This window comes from Pieris napi, chromosome 11 (assembly GCF_905475465.1).
Source record: "Pieris napi chromosome 11, ilPieNapi1.2, whole genome shotgun sequence".
NCBI lineage: Eukaryota > Metazoa > Arthropoda > Insecta > Lepidoptera > Pieridae > Pieris > Pieris napi.
This window is the reverse complement of record NC_062244.1, coordinates 6,693,025-6,714,716: the sequence shown is the minus strand read 5'-3', so window position 1 is coordinate 6,714,716 and position 21,692 is coordinate 6,693,025. Positions and strand designations below refer to the sequence as shown.

Here is a 21,692-nt window from a genome sequence, read left to right as displayed (position 1 = left end):
AAGTATTGTTATACTTATCTACTCAATGAAGTGACAATTGGTGTAAACATCGTTAAATCAGGCCAAGGATTTCGGGTGACTCATTTTATTTTCCAACACTTCATCTACGAAGGAACAAACACCTTTATAAGATATGAGGAATCATTTCTGAGGGTTTTATGTACGTATTGAACAAATAGACGGCCTATTTTGGTGTATACTTAAGATGCTCTTCGTTTTCGTTAGTGTTAATATAAATTTAAACTATAGCAGCTAATGATACTCAATTAATGTTTTAATGATTATAAAATGGCTTAATATTTTTTTTTATCTACAAAGACAACTGGCCCCTTATTCATAAAAACAAATAAGTATAATTGTAATCTTTTAGGTACACACTTTTTCGTTTGTCTTTATGCTGCGATAAAAAGAGAATTCTTTGTTTGAAGACTCTCTTTTATCAAAACAAGACAAATAATAATTTGACTATTACCAATCCCAATTTGAATTGCTTTTGAAGCGTCGCAGATAACGCAAAAATACAATCGAAATTTCTTAGTCGATTTCTGTCAAAACAATTGAATAGCGATACTGAATAAATGAGAAGGGAGAATAAATCATTGAAAAAATATAAACGATTCTTTCTCCTCTAAGATTTCTTTCTGTTTTGTTGATTTTATATATTCTTAACCTTGGACGGGATTAGATTAAAAGGAGTGGGTTATATAATTCATCAAATTCGCCTTTATAAATAGGATTGATGGTATTTACAATACTAAAATAAAGTTCTGAAACACGTTCTGGAAAAGACACTAAGAGATACTGTAGAGATTTTTATCCAAGCAATACATGTTCTAATTATTGATAAGGCCTATTAAAGTTAAAGTTGTACTTAGTGTCCGGGAGTAAAGCTAGTTTCAATTTATGTTAAAAAAAGTTCGTGTATTCTTTTAATAAAGATGTAAAATAAAATGTTCAAAGAATGACTTTCAACCACAATCATTCTGCGCGGTTTGAATTCCGGAGAAACCGAAATGCTTCGTTTCGTAAGAGAAGTCGATTGAGCGAATATAAAATAACGAACCACCGATAGGACGAAGTGATGTAAGTATAAAATATTCTACTGGGCAAAATAGTACTTATAGTTACGTTATAATGGTTAATATTGCGTGTATACCCATTGCAAGTAATCATCTGCCCTTTAATCTCTTTGTGCAAAACTAACCTATTAAATTGTTTACGTTTCCTCCCGTTATTGTCAGGTCGTAATTGGAATTCTATTAATAATATTTCCCTTTTAAATATTTAATGGCTTATTTTCATAACGATAAAGCTTTGGAATTTCGTTTTAAATAATGTAATGTTTTATACATTAAGGTTGATCGTACTCTCCTAGTAGAGATAGTTAGCCCTTCGCAAAGTTTGAATTATATCTACATCCATTGTACGTTAAATGTTATTTCAATGGCCATGCGCTACAATTTTACATTCAGATTGCTTCGGTTTTTTCATCATTAACATTTCAAAGACATTTCCTACTGCGCCTGACATGTCATCGGTTTTTTAGTAAAAGCCGTAAATTTGTTAATTGCGTACTTAGAAAATAATGCAGTTTTGCTCAGCAGAGATTTGAAGGCATCACTTCAGAGTCGCGTGCTATACCACCGCTAATGCTGCTCTTTGTTTTTGATAATAATGTTGCATTATTATATAAAAAAACGTCTTCATTATCAGATCGCAAGACGAAATAAAAGCATCTATGAGTTATCATACTTATACGTTTTGAATAGATATTTCAATATGAATTACTTAACGGGTTGAACCAAGACGTTTACCGCTATTTGATGGCGGTATCCCGGAGCTTATATTTTATGACTTTCATTTCGGGCCTCGTACTAAATTTATTAATCGTAAATATTCGTTGTGTATCCTATTTAAAAAGGATCCATATATATTTGACTTATTTGATTTATATCCGGAAGTTAAACACTTTATTATATAACTGCCTCTCGATTGTTTTTCAATTTCGTCTATTCTAAATTTTCTACCTCGTTCCCTTAAATTGTACTTATCAAATGCATGCTTTTATAATTATTATTAGAATATATTATATCAGAACACTATATAATAGTCGAAAAACACCTTTTTAGTCTTTCGTGATGTTTTCAACTGATTGTCCCTAATTACTGTCCTAATTAGATATTTACTGCTATAGGTATTTGAATTCAATCTAAAATAATGTTTTAAATTAGAGTGTGTTTCAGAGATGATTAAACTATGTCGTAAAGTAGCATTATAAATGGCAGTGCTGCAAACATGGAATATCTGATATAGTTACTAAATTTTTAATATTCTTAGAGTAGGGTTTTTATATTGGATTTTATTACTCATATATTCACCCAAGCTTTTACAAGCAATGACACTAAAGTCGAGTGGTATGAATATGCTATGCTTATTTCTACGATATTGCAAGAGATGTGCAATTGAAATGAGATACTAAAACAAAAGAAGATATATAATTTAGAACGATTGCCAGTAACTGTATTTTTGTGTCTATAAAAATTTAGTTTGTATAGGTATATTAAATTAAGTGAAGGGTTATAAATTGGGGTTGAGGATTACTCTTTTACGTTTGTCATACATTAAACTAGAAATAAATCCAATTTTACTCATACTATGTTTCTTACGTAAAGATGCAATTTCTTTGCTTGCTATTTTTGTAATTTCCATAAAAGATTTATAGCAACAAGCTTTCGTTCGTTTTAATTTAATTCTCATTAAATAGCGCCGTCTGTGCTTTGAAAAACTTTGACAGGAACAAGACAAGCCAATTTCCGTTAAAGAATAACTGACAAGCTTTAAATATATATAAACACAATTGCGTATAGTAAAAAATAAAAACAAAATTTCATATTAATAATTTACTCCGGATTTAATATTTACACAGTAGTTATTGAGAAGAAAATTAGGTTAAAATAATAATATAAACTAAGAATTATTAAAATGTAATTTACTTTTACTTGTAATCACTTCTACAGTTTCTCACCATTGCTGAAAGATTTAAATGATTCGAAAGCACTGCTTGAGGCCCAATTATTGAGGTCATGCGTTTAAACTCCAGCTGTTCACATAATATGGAGAAATCCACGGGTGTATTTGATTTAGGGTGATGAAAATCTTATATCACGAAACAAAAGCAAAGTGGCACTTGGCGAGTGCGGTATGTTACCCTTACTTGGGTCTCCAAATTCCTTTTGGTACATTATAAAAAATGGCCACCGGTTACCCAATTACCACTACCAACCCAACTGAAGATGATGTAGGTGTGAAAATTTATTAATGACGTAACTGCTGACGTGCTTGCGTGTGACATAAGAAACAAGGCACGTCAACGAGTAAACAAATCAGATCGAAATTATGGAGATAGAGTCCGCGCCACCACTGTATGCCGATAGACGCGGCGCTAGCGAGTAGCGCGGCGTAGTAATAATATGTTGCGAGTGCTAGGTGCAAGGCTATTTCACCCCAATGTAACATAAATTAATATGAAATTCGTGAACTAGTCTCCAAGATTTGCTCCTAATGTTAAAACATTAAAAGGAATAAAATAATATTTCACTGTAACGACAAATTTAGTTCCAGGGTTCCCGTCGGTAATGAGTGGTGGCGCGGACTCTATGCCGATATTTAAAATGAATGTTATTTGAAATAGGAAAAACAAATGGCTTATAATTTGGTTCGATCAATAGACCTTTTGTATTTTATCGACGAAACCCGATTGCGAATAAATTGTCTGAACCTAAGCAAACGCAAAGTTTTCACGCGGGTGAGTGGTTTTTGCGTCTCACGGTAGCATTAGGCGAATGGCAAATACTCTATTGCTTTTGTCAAATATTCGAAATTTGATAGAAAACGTTATAGAGGAACAAAACTATATGCAAATAATTTATTCAGTCCACGACTTTATACGGCTCAGTGTGTAGTATTTTCCGATAGAAAGGTCTTCAAAATCTACGACCCTCATTTTATAATAAGCACACAATTTGCTCGGTCATTTCAGGGGGTCTTTTAAAACAAGAGAAGAAAAAAATTGAAGATTTAAAAAAATTAATGTTGTTTTTCTGAAATCAAATAAATTAAATATAGCCCGGTGTTTCACTTATATATACACATGAAGCTAACACAATTTTTCATACTTCCTAACCTTGCAACCTTTACCGGGTAAAGGGTAAAAATTCGATAATGAAATTGGACAACCTGATACAAAACACTATCCCTATATTATATAAAACTAGAATAGTATTAACAATTGACATGGTGTGGCATTTATTCATAAAATGCATTTAATATAATAAATCTGCATTGTATATCATATTTTATTAAGAAATAAGTACTTTTCAATACATAGTTACCAATATGATTAATTTATGGTACATGGTTATATATTCGACTAGGTATGTTCGCTTAGACTGTTTAAATCTCGAAGTTGGAAAAATAATGTGTATTTCTATTGAAGAGCTGAAAAATTAGAGATTTGTGTGAAAATGTCCTGCGTATAAATTTACCAAAGGCAAAATAAATAGCACATAATTGTATAGGTCTAATTCTTCGTTATGCTTGATAAAATAGATAAAATAAAGTGCGTACGTCTTAGAGATAGTTTTCGCAATATCCGTATCACTGATATTATAATCATGAGATAAAATCTCGTCATTGAAGTTGTGATCGCAATCGCGATTGTATGTTACATTGTACCAGCGCTGTATAGTATATATATATATATATATATATATATATATATGGGCGGATGCCCTTCATTATTAGAATCAGCCATGTCTTAATAATTTTAATGTTGGTCACCAAACTTTAAAAGAAATCACCAAAGTCACAATCACAAATTATTTAATCAGACAATATCTCCCTTACATGAATTTACCAAAATCTATTAACTATTAATTAGGAAATCTCTTAAACAAGCACTTTCAATTAGTTTTATTACAAAAATACACCAGATTATTTAGAACAAAAGCGATTCGTCGCAGACGTGGTGCGCTCGCCGTTGATGTTCGAAAAACTCCAAACGATTCAACATGGCCGCGCTGACCATCGATACGACGCTCCGCCAGACTTGACAACTGTCAAATCTCGTTCCAATGCGCGCTAGGAATGCGCCGTCACGGCCGGACTGACTTTCGACCGTCCTCGGGCGCATCAGATTGCAGTCCTGTAACAGTGACACAATCAATCGGACAGGTGTCAGTAAATCTACCCGCTCGCCCAACCTGACAAGCTATGACTACTAGACGTAATGCTACTGTCATACAACTATGACTATCAGAATAAAAAAAGCGTGTGTCCTTTCGACCACTCATGGACCGGACGGCACCTTTTTCTAATCACTTAACAAACATTACACTCTTACTAACAAACATACTCACAGTATCAATTTGGACCGGACGAGTGTGTCCTTTCGACCAGCCACTCGTGCATGGACCGGACGACACTGTCCCTTCGACCAATTAACACCTAAGATTGGACCGGACGGGTGTGTCCTTTCGACCAGCCACTCGTGCATGGACCGGACGACACTGTCCCTTCGACCAATTAACACCTAAGATTGGACCGGACGGGTGTGTCCTTTCGACCAGCCACTCGTGCATGGACCGGACGACACTGTCCCTTCGACCAATGAACACTTAAGATTGGACCGGATGAATGTGTCCCTTCGACCAGCCGCTATCAGCTGCGTGGCCCGGACGACATTATCCTTTCGACCAATGAACACTTACGGTTGGACCGGATGAATGTGTCCCTTCGACCAGCCGCTATCAGCTGCGTGGCCCGGACGACATTATCCTTTCGACCAACGAACACTTAAGATTGGACCGGATGAATGTGTCCCTACGACCAGCCGCTATCAGCTGCATGGCCCGGACGACATTATCCTTTCGACCACCTTCACACACACACACACCACATTATTCAATGACTCATCTCACTAATCGTGCCAACATAGTTAAGTAAACTTCTGCGCTTACAGATTACACATACCTATAAGTTACGGACTGTCTTGCTCTGCGTGAATTCGGACCTCATGCTCAAAGATTTCGCGATCTGTAATGTTACTTAGGGTATCAGACTCCGCTGTAAGCGTGTCTGATCCTGCGGACAGTGTATCGGAGCCTGCAGTCAATATATCACAAACATTCGGTCTGTCGAGGTGACTATTATCGAGTTCAACATCGTTCGGCGCCGTCATGGCCTCTTCTTCAGTCATCAAACTAGTAGATATTTCAACTAACCCGTCATGACCCCGAGGTACTGGACGCAAGTTCTCGTGCGCGTATTTGAAAGTACGATGTGAACCGGTTATGCTTTTCAACTCGTAACGGTCATTATCTAATACTGCGATTATTACATAAGGACCCCTAAACTTCCTATCTAACTTGGTTTGGTTGCGTTCACAACTTTTGATGAATACGAAATCGCCTTTAGAAAATGGCTTGATAGTAGCTCGACCCTGGTTAAATCGTAAAGTATCGGATGCGGCTGCCCTTTGTATGTTAAGAGACGCATCTTGCCTAGCTGACTCTACGTCAATTCGCTGTTCTTGTTCTGAATCTGGACTTGAACACCTAATTCTCGACATACCTAGAGATTGAGAACGGATACCGAACATGAGTTCAGTTGGCGTAAATTTGGTGACTGTAGACCTAGTACTATTAAGCGCTAATTGCACATTACCTAACTCGTCACGCCACGCTTTATTGGGATCATTTTCGATAATCGTTAGCAAACTTTTCAAAGTGCGCATCACACGCTCGACTTGCCCGTTTGCCTTGCTGGAGCCAGTTGCTATAAAATGCAGCTTAATGTTATGTTCTGAACAAAAGTTCTTGAAATCCTGGCTAACGTAACACCTGCCTTGATCAGCTATTATGCGCTTAGGTGCTCCAAAAAGGCAAACGGCACTTTTAACGGCTTGAACCGCACTAGCTGCGTCTAATGATGAGGTGTGCTCTAATAATACGTATTTAGTGAACGCATCAATAATTACTGAACAATATTCCTTACGGTCACTTTTTCCACTTAGTTTGCCGGTGAAGTCTATATGAATCGTGTGCCACGGTACCGGAGCTTTTGGAATAGAATGTAGCTGCACAGGCTGAGCACCTGAGGGACCTTTTGATGCCTTGCAGACAATGCAAGAGTCAATAAATTTTTTAACGCACTTGGACATCTGAGGGAACCAGTACTGTTCGTACAGTTTGTCCAGTGTTTTGTCACCACCCAGATGTTGTAACTCGTTATGAACGTGATTAATCAAAGTCCATATTAGGGAGCGAGGGACGACTGGCAGCCATGATATAATCTTGTTTCTTACAACCTTCCTATAAAGAATGCCATTCCTAACGTCATATGTCTGACCAACCGTTTCAGGAAAATCGTTATTATTGTGCTTGTTGATCAAGTCTTGGACCTCTGCATCACGTTTCTGTTCTACAGAAAGCCAACCCTGATGTAATTCTACAAAATTTACTATCTGAATTGTAGGTTTTGAAGAGACTTGTGACTCGGAATTTAAGCTATTGGGGTCCGGCAGGGGATTTCTAGAAAGGTAATCCGCGTGTTCCATGCCACGACCTTCGCGATATATGATATCGAAATCGTAGGCTTGTAAAAATGCCCACCAGCGATGAACACGTGGGGTTAGGTCAGTTTTAGATTTCGATGCTTTTAATGAGTTACAGTCCGTGAAAACCTTGAAACGTCGGCCGTATAAATAATGCCGGAAGTGTTCTACCGCTCGTACGACTGCCAGCGTTTCCAGTTCGTATGAGTGGTAGCGGGACTCTACTTCAGAGGTTCGTCGGCTAAAGTATTCTACAACATGGGGCAGGTCTTTCTTTTTCTGTATTAAGATCGCCCCATATCCCTCCGAGCTAGCGTCGCAATGCAATTCAACGGGTAAGTCCGGGTTAAAGATCATCAGAACTGGTTCGGAGGTAAGTATCTGTATGATGGTGTTACGGATACATTCATGTTTTTCTTCCCATTTTATAGGACCTTTCAACTTTGTTAAGGGATACAATGGGCCAACAATGTTTGTAAACCCTGGGATAAATTTTCGGAAATACGACGCAAGGCCTAGAAATTGACGGACTTGTGTCGCAGTTTTAGGCTGGGGAGAGTCTATTAAAGCCTGTATCTTGCGTAAATTTGGACCCACCTGTCCGCACTGAATAGAATAGCCCAAGAAATCAATTTTCTTTTTCATAAATTTACATTTTTTAAAGTTTAAAGAGAAACCAGCGGTACAGAGAGCAGACAAGACCTCATCTAGGTCTTTAAGACCCTCGGATATACCACCAGAATAGCATAATACGTCATCCATGTAAATCAGAGGCTTATTTTTTAGCTGATGGACAGCTTTTGTGATGCAACGTTGATACACCGAAGGAGCATTGCGTAACCCGAAGGGCATCGCAAGATACTCATACTGCCCTTCTGGCGTCACAAACGCTGTCTTTTCTACTGAGTCATGGTGAATAGGGATCTGGTGAAACCCTGATGCCATATCCAGGGATGAGAAATAATGAGCACCACTGAGCTGATCTATTTGTTCCTCAATACGAGGGAGAGGATAGTGTTCGGGTCGTGTATTGGAGTTAAGCTCCCGGTAATCGACACACATTCTCTCGGTGTTATCTTTTTTCTTCACCAAAAGAATTGGGCTCGCGAATGGGGATGAGCTTTCTCGAATTACACCCGCATCGAGGAGCTCTTGAACCTTTTCTCTAACTATTTGCTTTTCAATTGGTGCTAATCTATATGGGCGTCGTTGAACAGTTTTATGGGGGTCTACTAAATCAATTTCTAACTCTCCTGTGTTCACGCGTTTACGGGGAACACCATCCTCAAAACTGCTGGCATATTTGTCCAATAGTCTAATAAGAGCATCTCTATCATCAGCTGTCAAATCCGTATCTATCCGAGTAAAGTCTGGCTGGGTAGCAATCGACTCACAAACATTAACTTGTTCCTCAAAATGAAAAATCAAATTATCATTATTAATTTTGACGCTCACACCGTTTTCTAAAATATCCCTACCTATTATAACAGGGTCCGTAAGACATGAGTCTGGTACTACATGAAATGTCAAGAGTTTTATAAAATTTTCAAGATTAACCTCACTCGAAATCTGTGACGTAGATTTTATTTCATCACCACCAATACCCGCAAGATACACAAGATCATTGCGTACAGTACCTGGGAACTTAGTAGAATAGCTCTCTTTTATCAACGAGCAAGACGATCCGCTATCAAACAAAAAGGAGACTGACTCACCGGATGACGTCCTCAAGGTGCCCCTCGACAGCCGATGTTCGCAGACATTGACCTCTTTCTTTGCAGTAGATCCACCGCGATTTCCCTTGTCTTTACAATTTGTTGCTATGTGTCCAGCTTGACCGCATATATAGCAGGTTACGGTAGAAGTTTTCTCGGGGGCACGTGTTGCAGTCGACGGATCTTGCTGCTTAGTCATCCTAGAAGAATCTTCTCGAAGACGCTTTTTACAGTCAGCTAGCCGGTGTCCGGAGATTCCACAATAATGACATTTACCAGAAAATCTTGCGTCCGCAATTCTAGGTCGCTTGAAATCAGGCTCTTGGATTTCAGTAACCTCCGATCTTCGCTTTAGAGATATGCCTCTTAAGATTCTAAACAGCTGAGGTTTGGTAGTGACAGTATATGCGTTTAGCTCACGGCGTATCAAACCATCCTTCTGACATAAGACCGATATGACGAAGCCAGTTATAACATCTTCTGGCATTTGGGTTTTAGGTATAGTTTCGATCATATTCCATAAGCGCAGGCCAGCTTCTGCTGCAGTTTCTTTTGTTTCAATTTGAAAACGTAATATTTCATCAAAGTAGTCTTGAAATAATTTTGGTTTACAAAATCTGGCTATTAAACTTTGTTTTACAGTCTCCCATGTCAACTCATTCAAATTTAACTTACTCAAGCACGAGGCTGCGCGCCCTTTCAGTGCACTGGTAAGAGCCACTAGTAAATCTACGCCCTCTAAATGTTTAGTCAGTACTATGAGCTCTGTAATCTTACACCAACCTTCTATATCCGCGTCTGCGTCTTCCGGATTAAACTCTACGAGTTTCACTGTACTAGACTGGGCATTAGCAGTTGCCACCGATGGTTGCGTTGTCGCTAACATCCGAGTAAGTAAAATTTCCATATTACTTAAAAACTTCAAGGCACTACTTTCGTCAGGTGGTTGTTTTTCCTCGGTCGGTAGCACATGGGATCCCACTTCTGATATGGGCGGATGCCCTTCATTATTAGAATCAGCCATGTCTTAATAATTTTAATGTTGGTCACCAAACTTTAAAAGAAATCACCAAAGTCACAATCACAAATTATTTAATCAGACAATATCTCCCTTACATGAATTTACCAAAATCTATTAACTATTAATTAGGAAATCTCTTAAACAAGCACTTTCAATTAGTTTTATTACAAAAATACACCAGATTATTTAGAACAAAAGCGATTCGTCGCAGACGTGGTGCGCTCGCCGTTGATGTTCGAAAAACTCCAAACGATTCAACATGGCCGCGCTGACCATCGATACGACGCTCCGCCAGACTTGACAACTGTCAAATCTCGTTCCAATGCGCGCTAGGAATGCGCCGTCATATATATATATATTGTATATATATATATTGTATTAGCCTTATATATTGTTTGAAAACTATAATGAACCAGACACAAAAGTCTGTTCAATGCCCGGGTTTCGCTATTCCACACCCACTCAAATAAAACTTTGTCTTACCAAGTTTTTTGGGATGAAACAAATTTTAAACAATTTTATATACAAAAGCGGCAACGCTTGGTACACCGATACATTGGTACATAAAGGAAAAAAACACAGAACTGAATATGATTAGTGAATAACTATATAAGTGTTGAAAGAATAACAATCACAAATGAAAAGAAAAGACATCGATTTGAAAATTATAAAAACTATACATTGAGAGACCAAGATTTATTCATCAGGATCTGGATGTCGGTGAGTTTTGCCCAAAATTTGTTTTTCTAGGAGGACCAATGGGACGAAAGGTTGCCTTGGGTACCTAGAGACTGATACACAGAATAAAATACGATAAATAAATTTTTACGTCACAATTATGTTTGTAAGTAACAATTTATTGAATTAAGTGAAAATATTTATGAATTTAAGAAATGATAAGATTTTCTCAGTACTCCTAATCTCATCCACCTTTCGTTGCTTATTTAATGTTGATGTCGGCGAAAAATTATTATCCGCTTGGTAAATTGAGACATGATTTACCTAAAGGAATAATAAAACGACGTTGTAGATATCATGTTTTAAATATGATCACAAATGAAAATATAAATATATTTCGCTTTTGTTATAATTATAGCAATGTTGTATTGGTTCTCTAATTACCGACAAATGCTTTCTTATAAATTTTGTGGTTCAATCTTAATACCAAATCGGTTTCATCTTTTTTGAAATTTCTCTTCATTTTGATGTTTTACTTCATATATAGCTGTTGAATATCTACAAAATTGAATTGACTTAGTGAAGGCATTAATTTAAACCGGAATTAACAGTCCAGGCGCAGTAGTCACCGGAAATAACTATCGGTAAGCCTCTTAGTCCACATAGTAATAGACAATCTAACTTGAGTAAGATTTAGGAGTAAATAATTGAGAAAGTTGGATGGAAGATAATTTAATACATGCCTCGAGTACCTAACTTTGATTACCTAGTTTGATGGGTGCCTCCTTGACTATATTGTGCCGAGCGCATCTTTCTCTCCAAGGAACGATTAAACGTATGTGTTACATTTACGTTACAAACTTCTGTTCTTCTTAAGGTGGGAACTGACCAATGTTACGAAGTGTAATGTAACATGTAATGTAATGTTGTACAGCGAGCATTCGTGCAGTCAGTACGTCGTGTTACGTTGTTTTTCCCCGTAACACGACGTACTGACTGCACGGAATACTCGCTGTGTAACATTACATTACATGTTACATTACACCTCGTAACGTTGGTCAGTTCCCACCTTAAAATGGTTCGATATGTTTTTAACACATTTTCATATTCACTTCATATGACTATCACTCCTGAAGGGCTGAACGAATGCACATTGGAGTGACCGAAGAACGAAGTAAGGGTTCTCACCTTCTCTGGTGAAACTGGTTGTTAGCTAAATACTCAGTATACTTTTGATTATAGAATATTTAGACCATAAGGACGAACACTTAAAGTTATTCGATAACTCTTGAGAGAAGGCTTACAAAACGGTTTCGGAAGATGAGTTAGCCTTTTTGTTCATTTTCCAAGTCATAAAGTCTTGGTAACATTTGTCGTACGCTTTTCTTGATTTTTCTGGCAAAAGACTATTCGTCAGTTTCGTAGCTGTTTTTAGAATGTCAGGTGGAGTTAAATTTTCATAAGTATCGTCGGTGTTGCTTGACATTTTTGCTACTAAAGTTTTATACAACAAAATATTACTCAAGTTCGTATGTACGAAATAGCGCCAAAATGGAAAAAGTCTGTTATTGGTCTATAGGCTCGCTTGGTCGAACCAGCGCGTTGCACTCACCACAGATAATGTGTACCAAAATTGAATTGAAACCTAGTTCGAGACACATTGTACTTTAATAATTAAAAATTTTTTTTAAAGCATTGTTTTGTTAGGAGAATAATGCTTTAATTTAATTTTTTAATTTTCTTAAAGAAGTATGTAAATAAAATATGCCAATACAGGTCTGTATTTCATTTCATAATTAGAATATTACCGAATGAGATTATTTAAAACAATAAAGTAAACTTTCTTTAAACTTAAAATTCTTGTACACCATTGATTGGATAACGATTCTGTATCGTTGTTTAATTATTAAGGAAAGCATGGTTATGCAAAGCATATGGTTTACGCACACATAGTTATAATAATAATAAATAGTTCTTAAAATACGTCATGCGGTAAGATCTCTCTTTATGACCCAAGGGACAACCCCTTATTATATGAAAATGTCATTTTGAAAGATGATAAAGGAAATCTAAGGTTAAAAAATTACTGAACATTGATTAAGTTTAGTCAATTGCTGTAAATTTTTATAGTAAGCGATTTAGTACCAAATATAATTGTGCTGTTTAAAAATATTTGAAAACAGTTTGGTTAGTTCTATAATAAGCGAAAAAAATTGAGGCAATTCTTGATTACCGGTAAAATTCCTAAGAGCAAAGTAAGCACAAAAAACTTTTATGTTCTTATAATATCTTAAATTTATTCTGGTAACAATCTAGGCGAGGTAATATCTATTCTTAGGTATCTTGAAGGTTAGCTAGTATACATTGGTTTACATTTTTCGTATCGTTAATGTTATGTAGTTAACAAAACGATATATTTATTGTCTAAGTACCTCAGAAACTTCATTCTGATTATTTTATGTTTATGTTCAATAGTTTATAGTCCTCTTATTATAAGGAAATTCTACTCCAGAAATGGACCTGGGGGGGCTGAGAATGTAAAATGAAAAACGCATTGCGTTCGAATCTGATTGGTCAAAATGACGTTATAACATGACGCATGATATCACATGTCAATGTATATTGGACTAGGTGCACAACTAGATCAAATCGAATGATTCGCACAATCGTTTGATTTTAAGTTCTAATCCATAATAACGATGGAAAGACATGCAAATAAATATCTTTTTATAGTAAGCGATTTAGTACCAAATATAATTGTGCTGTTTAAAAATATTTGAAAACAGTTTGGTTAGTTCTATAATAAGCGAAAAAAATTGAGGCAATTCTTGATTACCGGTAAAGTTCCTAAGAGCAAAGTAAGCACAAAAAACTTTTATTTTCTTATAATATCTTAAATTTATTCTGGTAACAATCTAGGCGAGGTAATATCTATTCTAATTTAGGTATCTTGAAGGTATAGTACGTACGTTGTAGTATACATTGGTTTACATTTTTCGTATCGTTAATGTTATGTAGTTAACAAAACGATATATATATTGTCTAAGTACCTCAGAAACTTCATTCTGATTATTTTATGTTTATGTTCAATAGTTTATAGTCCTCTTATTATAAGGAAATTCTTCTCCAGAAATGGACCTTAAGTTATAATCCATAATAACGATGGAAAGACATGCAAATAAATATCTTCAAAGTCATAGGATTTATTTCATACATGTTTAACAGAACACATTCTGAATGATTCGGTAGTAAAACAGAATTTACGACGATAACAAAGGCCATTCTGTTTTATTTAATTAGTAAGTTAATACCGTTCGACAAGGCTGGGTGTGGATGACACTATCAGACATCTTTTGTAGAACATTCTCTAATTAAACGAAGATGGATTATACAGGGTTGTGTTGAATGTTAAAGCTAGTGGATGTTCGTGATTAAAAGCTTAATTATATGAACGTTAATTAAAACCAACTTCAAAGTTGCCAAAATACGAAAATTAAAATATACTGTAATTGGTTGTTAAAAGTTGTTTAAAACGTGTAACGCTGCTGTCGCCTTTTTAGGTAAACAAAAGCGCTCACGTTGATAAAAAAAAGTAACTAGAAATACCCAACGCAAAACTTAAAATCTACTAAAACCACGTTGTGTCTCAACTTATCTAATATTTGGGTTATTGTATTCATACATTAGAGTAAGACTATTAATAATAACTACTTAAATCACATTTTTCAATACTATATAATCCAAATGAGCGGCACCGACACCACTCCGATGACGTCATACCCTCCCAATTCGACCGATGACTACCGTTTGATAAAATTAAAAAAAAAAAATTGACGTACGAAAGCCAAACGTAGCGTTCCATTTCTGAATATCTTAATCCCGCCCATTTTATGCAAGTTCGCTTCAGTTCTCTCAATATCTGTATCGCTGATGTCGCAACCTGCGGATCGCGGAGTACAAAAACTCATTATTGTGATCAGGATTGCTGTCGGTATCACTATTGGATGTTACAGAGTAAGGTCTTAGCAGTGGCGTAACTATACCATCTGGGGCCCGTGGCAAATTCTTTTGATGGGGCCCTATTAGTAAAAATCGTCACGTTGTACTCAGTTGAATTTTAAGAATCTTTGAGATTTTCTGAGTACTCAATTACACGTTGTAGGTATATGTCCGACTAATATTTTTGAAGTTAAACTTCTTTAAAACTTCTTTCTAAAGGGTAAAATTTTTACAAATGAAACGCAATATAATAATAACGTCAAGAAAAGAGAGAGAGCGATTGAGACCGATTGAGAGAGTGAGAAGGGCGAATTACCTTACAGAAATTCTATTTTTAAAATTAGAATTTTATATTTTATGCAAAATATTAAATATTGAAATCTCAAATGACGAATTGTAAATTAAAATGCCATGTGTTTTTATTATCGAACAAATACATTTATAATTTATTTATTATTTTAATGACAATGAAATTCCTAACATATCTCCCTTTTTCCCTCCCTCTAAGTCTCAGAAATCTAAAGTTTTAGATTTGTATAATTATGAACAAGACTTAAAAATTAGTTTGCCAAAGAAGTTTCAGTTCTGCCTTGCGATTCTGTAACTCAATTTTCGAACTCTCACAGCGGTTTTCGCAGCGGCGGTCGCGCTCAAATGAGTCGTGAAAAAGTCATTTTAGGATCGCAAGGCTGACATGAGTATTTTGTACGCACGCACTTTTTTCACATTATTTTTTTCTTGTTATCTATAAATCCTATATCCAAGCTAGCTTCAGCTCCGTCGATCGGAACCCTTTCACGTGTAAAAGCCTCCTCCAGCTTTTTCCAACTCACTCTGTCTATGGCTCTCTTTCTCCATTCGTTTCCTGCTACCATATACAGAAATATACACGTCAATTTGTAGAATTTAAGGACAAAGATATTAAATATGAGACACGCAAATGAAGTTCAGTATGTTTTTTCTAATCGCTTAAATAATATAGTGAAAATGTTGTACCGAGGCAACGTAGACAATGGGGAGCACCGTATTTAATTAATTCAATGTATGGTAAATACGATCCATTAAAATTAATGAGGTGGGTGGGTGTATGCTAATGACACAAAGAATTTGTATCATTTTGTTTGTATATTGAATTATGATGAAACACGCGATATTATTCAAGTGTTTCGAACGAATTTTAAAAATAAAGATTATTTTCGATAGTTACTTCTATTTTAAGATAAACAGTAGTCAATGATAAGGTTCTTTGTTGTGTCATTTATAAAAATCGGCTTAGCAGGTTAGATTAACTGAAGAGGTATATTACAATTTTTTTTCTTTTTTTTAGAATGGGAACACTTGATTTCTTAACGATTTATTTATTTCAAACAGGCATTGCTCTATAGATTTTTTTTATTGGAAAATTCACACCAATTGACCTAGTCCCATGCTAAGCTGATGAAGCTTGTATTATGGGTACTAGGCAACGGATATACATACATATTATAGATAGATAGACATATAAATACATATTTAAACACCCAAGACCTAAACACATCACCAAATGCTCATCACATCGATGTCTCGTCTCAGCCGGGGATGGAACCCGGGACCCATGGATTCGCAGTCAGGGGTACTAACCACTAGACCAATATTTGCCGTCGATTTGTACCTTTGATAATATTTCTTCTTGATGTGATGAGCCTTCTGTGCTTGTTCTTGCTGAATCTAACGATATTTTGGTTCACCGTATGAACTAGTACGTGTGCGTATTAGTAGTCTATTATTATGTCAGGATTGGAATGCACGACGTGGTTGTGAGTTCATAATAACATAATATGCTATTTAAAAAAAAAAATTCAGGTCGCATCGAACTATAATTGACCTAATTAAAAGTAGAATGTTTTTTTCTAGCCTGCTTTATGTGAAATGAATACAGAATATAATAATATACAGAACATTTTTCTTAATTTCATATTTAATACATTTCGTTTGTTACACATCCACATATACATAAAAATTACATATATTTATAAGTTCTAAAACATCGTGTATGCATAAAATACATTGAAATAAATATTAGTTATTACCTTAACATAATAACTAAAATATATTATTAAAAGGAGTCCCTTTAGGCAAGGTTCCGAAGATACTGGCAGCGTTCCCCCTTTGAATTGCTAGACTAATTCTTTGTCCGAGGTAGCTGCCAGATCTTCGGTCTCCTGTGATGTCGACTAACCTTTTTGAAATTTCTTTAAAAAGCCTAAATACATATAAATATGTGTTCTTTAACTGATATTTAATACATCTATTTTGTTTCAGCCTCCGTGGCGCGCATCACTAAGTTCCTGGGTAACTCGGGTATACCTCTCATTACGACTGGTGGATTTACGTTCGACTTCGTACAGCAAAAGCAGACATGCCAGGACGAGTTCTACATGTTGGTACGGACCAGCCCGCTTGGCTTCAAGGACATGGCGTACTTCATTATAAATGTCATGCGGCAGTAAGTATATTGTCAATACTAAAACCTAATATCAATGAAGAGCGAACCCAGGGTAGAGAGCCGTAGATTCACCAACATCATCTTGATGGTTGGAGGTCTTCCAGAGTCCGTTTCACAAGGCATTTTCTTTTGCGAACTAGCGAACTGTGGAATCGACTCCCGGTGGGGGTCTTCCCTCAGAGATACGATCTCCAAATGCTTAAAAATCGAGTGTAATCACTCAAAGGCCGGCAACGCATACACTAAAAATGGGTGTCTATGGGCTGCGAAGACTGCCCTTTTTGGTCGTCCCGCACGCTCGTTGCTCGTCGCTCGCGCCCCCCTATTATATAAAAAAAAGAGAAAATACTATGTCTTTTTTGACATTTCTTATACTTCTATAAACTACAAATCGCACATGATGTAGAAAGCACTTGAAAGCTTTTCTTTTACGACTTAGTCTATAGAAGCTTTTCATTGAAATAGTCAGCTTTTCTTTTAAATTTTTAAAATAAAATGTGAGAAATAAAGGCTTTATACATTTAATATTTCTTTTAATATTTCGTTTGAAAGTAAATGGGTGCTACGGAATACATATGGGGTTGAAAGTGTCTATGCTAGCTTGAGCTAGAGCGAGTGACGTCACCTTGACTCCTAAATCACTTATGGAAAGTCTGTTATGATTAAAGTCTGAAATGCTTATAATGAATAGTCTTCCATTGTTAATTATATATTCCGTGGTGCCCAGGCATCAAATAACCACTATGCTATAGAGGACTCGATAAAGGCGCCAACAAAAGGTAATTTGCGGGATTTCGGTGGTAGTGTGGTTATTAGTTATTTATATTATTTTTTTGGTAAATAGTTTAAAGTGCGTAAGAGAATAAAAAGGTAAGGGCTTTCACTATTTGCACGCACTATAATTATTATTGTATTTTATTTTTCTTTGAATATATAAACTAAGTATGTATGTTTAAACAAATTATTGTAATAAAAGTCGGATATCATTTTAGTCTATTTGTTAGGTAATTATTGTTGCAAATCTAAAATTATATATATAATGACGGTATCTATTATTTTTTCCTTGATGCATATTTAAATTCGAAAAACATGTATTTTATTGTATTAAATCTATTACACAAGTTGGTTGAATATTATATTTTGCACGTGTGTTTGCACTAAATGAAATTCATTTTACGCCATCTAGTTACGACTGGCGACAGCTGCTACTCATCAATGAACCCGAAGCACAAGTCGACGTCGCCGGAAAATCTACATGCCATCTCATGATGAAAACCTTCGCGAACTTTCTCAAAATAGAAGATATCATTTATACCCCATGGGACACAACGTCAGACGGGGGATTAAATCATACTGAAAATCTGAAATTTTACCTCGGATATAAATATACAAGTAAGTGTAGGTTATTATTTTAATATCTGAGTACATTGTAGTTCATATGTTATTTTCTAGAGGGCGCTAATATAAATAGGTGCGTATTAAAAAGTCTTGACAAATATTAGGATGTAGTTTAACATAATACCGAGAGATGGCGTTATAAAAAATAATTTTTAACAGATTTAAGTGGAATCGGGCAGCACTTTTGTATGAAACATCAGCGTTTACTGAATATGTTGGCGCTAGAGGGGGACACTTATTGGCTAGCACTATTCACGACTACATGATTCGAGAAGGTGTTCACATTTTCGGTAGAGAATTACAAGGGAATATACCGGCCATTGAAACATTAAGACAATGGGTCGGGTTTGACTACAGCAGTAAGTCCGTGTTGGGGTTTTTGGGATTGAACACTGTGTTATAGTTTTTGGTTTCCGTATCAACGAGGGCTTATTTTTTTAATTAGGGGATATATAATTATTATAAGCACTTGCAAGCTTGTGTAGATTATTTTACTCGTATCAACTATCACAGTGTGGGTTTTTTGCACGTTTTGAATGAGCTTCACGGTATTTTATAAGGTATAACCAGTTTTATATGAACATGAAACATGTTAATTCCCTGCAAACTAATTTAACAAGAGCGAAACCAAATTTACAATCTTTATCCTGCGTTTAGAATAGATTGAGCGATTTTTCTTCGTTTCCAAAATCGATTTAAGTTTAAATTAGATTACAAATTACAGCAAGGAATCTATTATGTGTAGTAAACACATTTATTTATACAAGGTCGTACTATTTGGATACGGTAAAATATTTTTATTGAATAACCTACAACGTGCTTGCTTAAAATTTAATGTAATTTTATATCTTAATATATATATAAATTACGTGTCACGTTGTTTGTCCGCTATGGACTAAACTACCGAACCGATATCAATCAAATTTGCACACCGTGTGCAGTTCGATCTAACTTAAAAGATAGGATAGCTTACATCACAATTTATACCCGTACTATTATTATGTTGCAAAATATTTGTTATAAGTACAAAAGCTACAATTTAATGGTATAACCTTTTACCGCTGCGCCGGCTGCGCTCGCGTGGCTCAATTCTTATCGATTTCTTGTGTAAAAAAAAACATTCAAAATTACTTTTCGTAATTTCAAATTTCGTTTGACTATAAACACTTTATTTATTAAAACGATAAATTACGAATTTACATGGGTGGTAAATTATTTAACACGCATGAAAGTAGAATTTGGTCCAAGATTTATTTTAAAACATATGATATGTTATGAATACATAAATATTCCATTTTAACCTTCTAACAGGTTTTCATAATAACTATGGACATAAAAAATATAATTATAGATTTTTAAAAGATTTACCAGATAAAAACCCGTTATTATAAACATTCTTTATTTTGTTAACCCAACGTTTCATGGGCTTAAATATTGTATATCTATATTTTAAGGTATATAATGCTTAGGTACTTGCGGCGCTATGTTATATTCGAAGTGTAAGTGTATCTACTAAAAGGAATAACATTATCTATCTAATTGTTTTAACGGATTTAAAAAACACTGGATCTTTCCTCCTCCTACTCCTCCTCTCCTCATCTTGGAGTTTTGTGTTTCCTCTTCCGTGGTCCGACATCCAACCAATTTTTTTTTATATACATGTGTCTTTACTGAGACATAATGGCACATTACAATCTAGCCTAAATGAAGACTAAAAGTAATTTAAGTCTAACCTAATTTACTAATAAGGATTTTTACATAAGAAAGTGTCTAATAACACTACTTACAGTCTCTATTAAAGGGAAGACACTCTGTTCTTGTGTTCAATTTTTATTTCTTTCACTCACTGTAGTACTGACGTGCAGTAACACTAATTCACTAGTTCAAATAGTTTTGTCCTTTTAAGTCTTTAAGTTAATTTTTATTGAAATTGAAAAATAATATAAAACTAATTTAAATACGAAGTATAATTATTCATTTTTTATTTCATTTAATGTCATTTAACAAGTCCGAGTTATATCATGTTACTAGCTGATCCGGCAAACGTCGTTTTGCCATGTATATCATCTATAATAAAAAATAGGGGTTGATCGTAGAGGGGTGAAAATTAGGGGTTGTATGTATTTTTTAATGCTGTATCATAAAAAAATAGAAATTAAAAATTTTGTCTAAAAAATAAAAATAAAAATTTAGGGGTGGACTACCCCTAACATTTAGGGGGATGAAAAATAGATGTTGTCCGATTCTCATAGATACCGGATAAGCACAAAAAATTTCATCAAAATCGGTCAAGCCGTTTCGGAGGAGTATGGCAACGAAAACTGTGACAAGAGAATTTTATATATTAGATATAATCTGTAAAAAAACGAATAACTATCTATACATTAATAAACCTATAATAGCTTTTAGTGAATGTGCTAAAATGTTTGCCCGAATCGAATCCCTTTACATTTAATTTGTACAGATGCCTTTGCTGTGGTTATTCATTGTTCGAGATTTAGTTTCAAAGTGCAGTAGATGAAATCAAGCTGTCATGTTACGGGTTGACACTCAAATCAGGATATTTAAACGAGTGCCAAAAACCCGAAATTACGCCGTCTGTACATCAATACTACAGAAGTACGTAGAATCTCGAAAACTAAATTTGTGTGAAAATGACTGTTCGTGTCGACAAATTTGCATACAAATTTAGTACATACATACGCTACTGTTAAGGCATCTTAACTAAGCCCCTGATTCATTTATACTGAATTAATTTAAAAGTTAAACATATATGGCGTATTA

The 21,692-nt window shown here is 35.3% G+C and overlaps 1 protein-coding gene across 2 annotated transcripts in view; it reads left to right on the top strand.

Moving 5' to 3' along the window:
* Positions 1-21,692, top strand: part of LOC125053603 (atrial natriuretic peptide receptor 1-like) — a 140,454-nt gene that overhangs the window by 32,404 nt on the left and 86,358 nt on the right. Inside the window, exons 4-5 of one of the 2 annotated variants that reach the window (XM_047655027.1) lie at positions 17,327-17,510; positions 18,697-18,902. In XM_047655027.1, coding sequence (XP_047510983.1) covers positions 17,327-17,510; positions 18,697-18,902 — 390 coding nt within the window. Of the gene's footprint in view, positions 1-17,326; positions 17,511-18,696; positions 18,903-21,692 lie in introns of those variants that run through there. The other variant, XM_047655028.1, reaches the window with a different exon arrangement.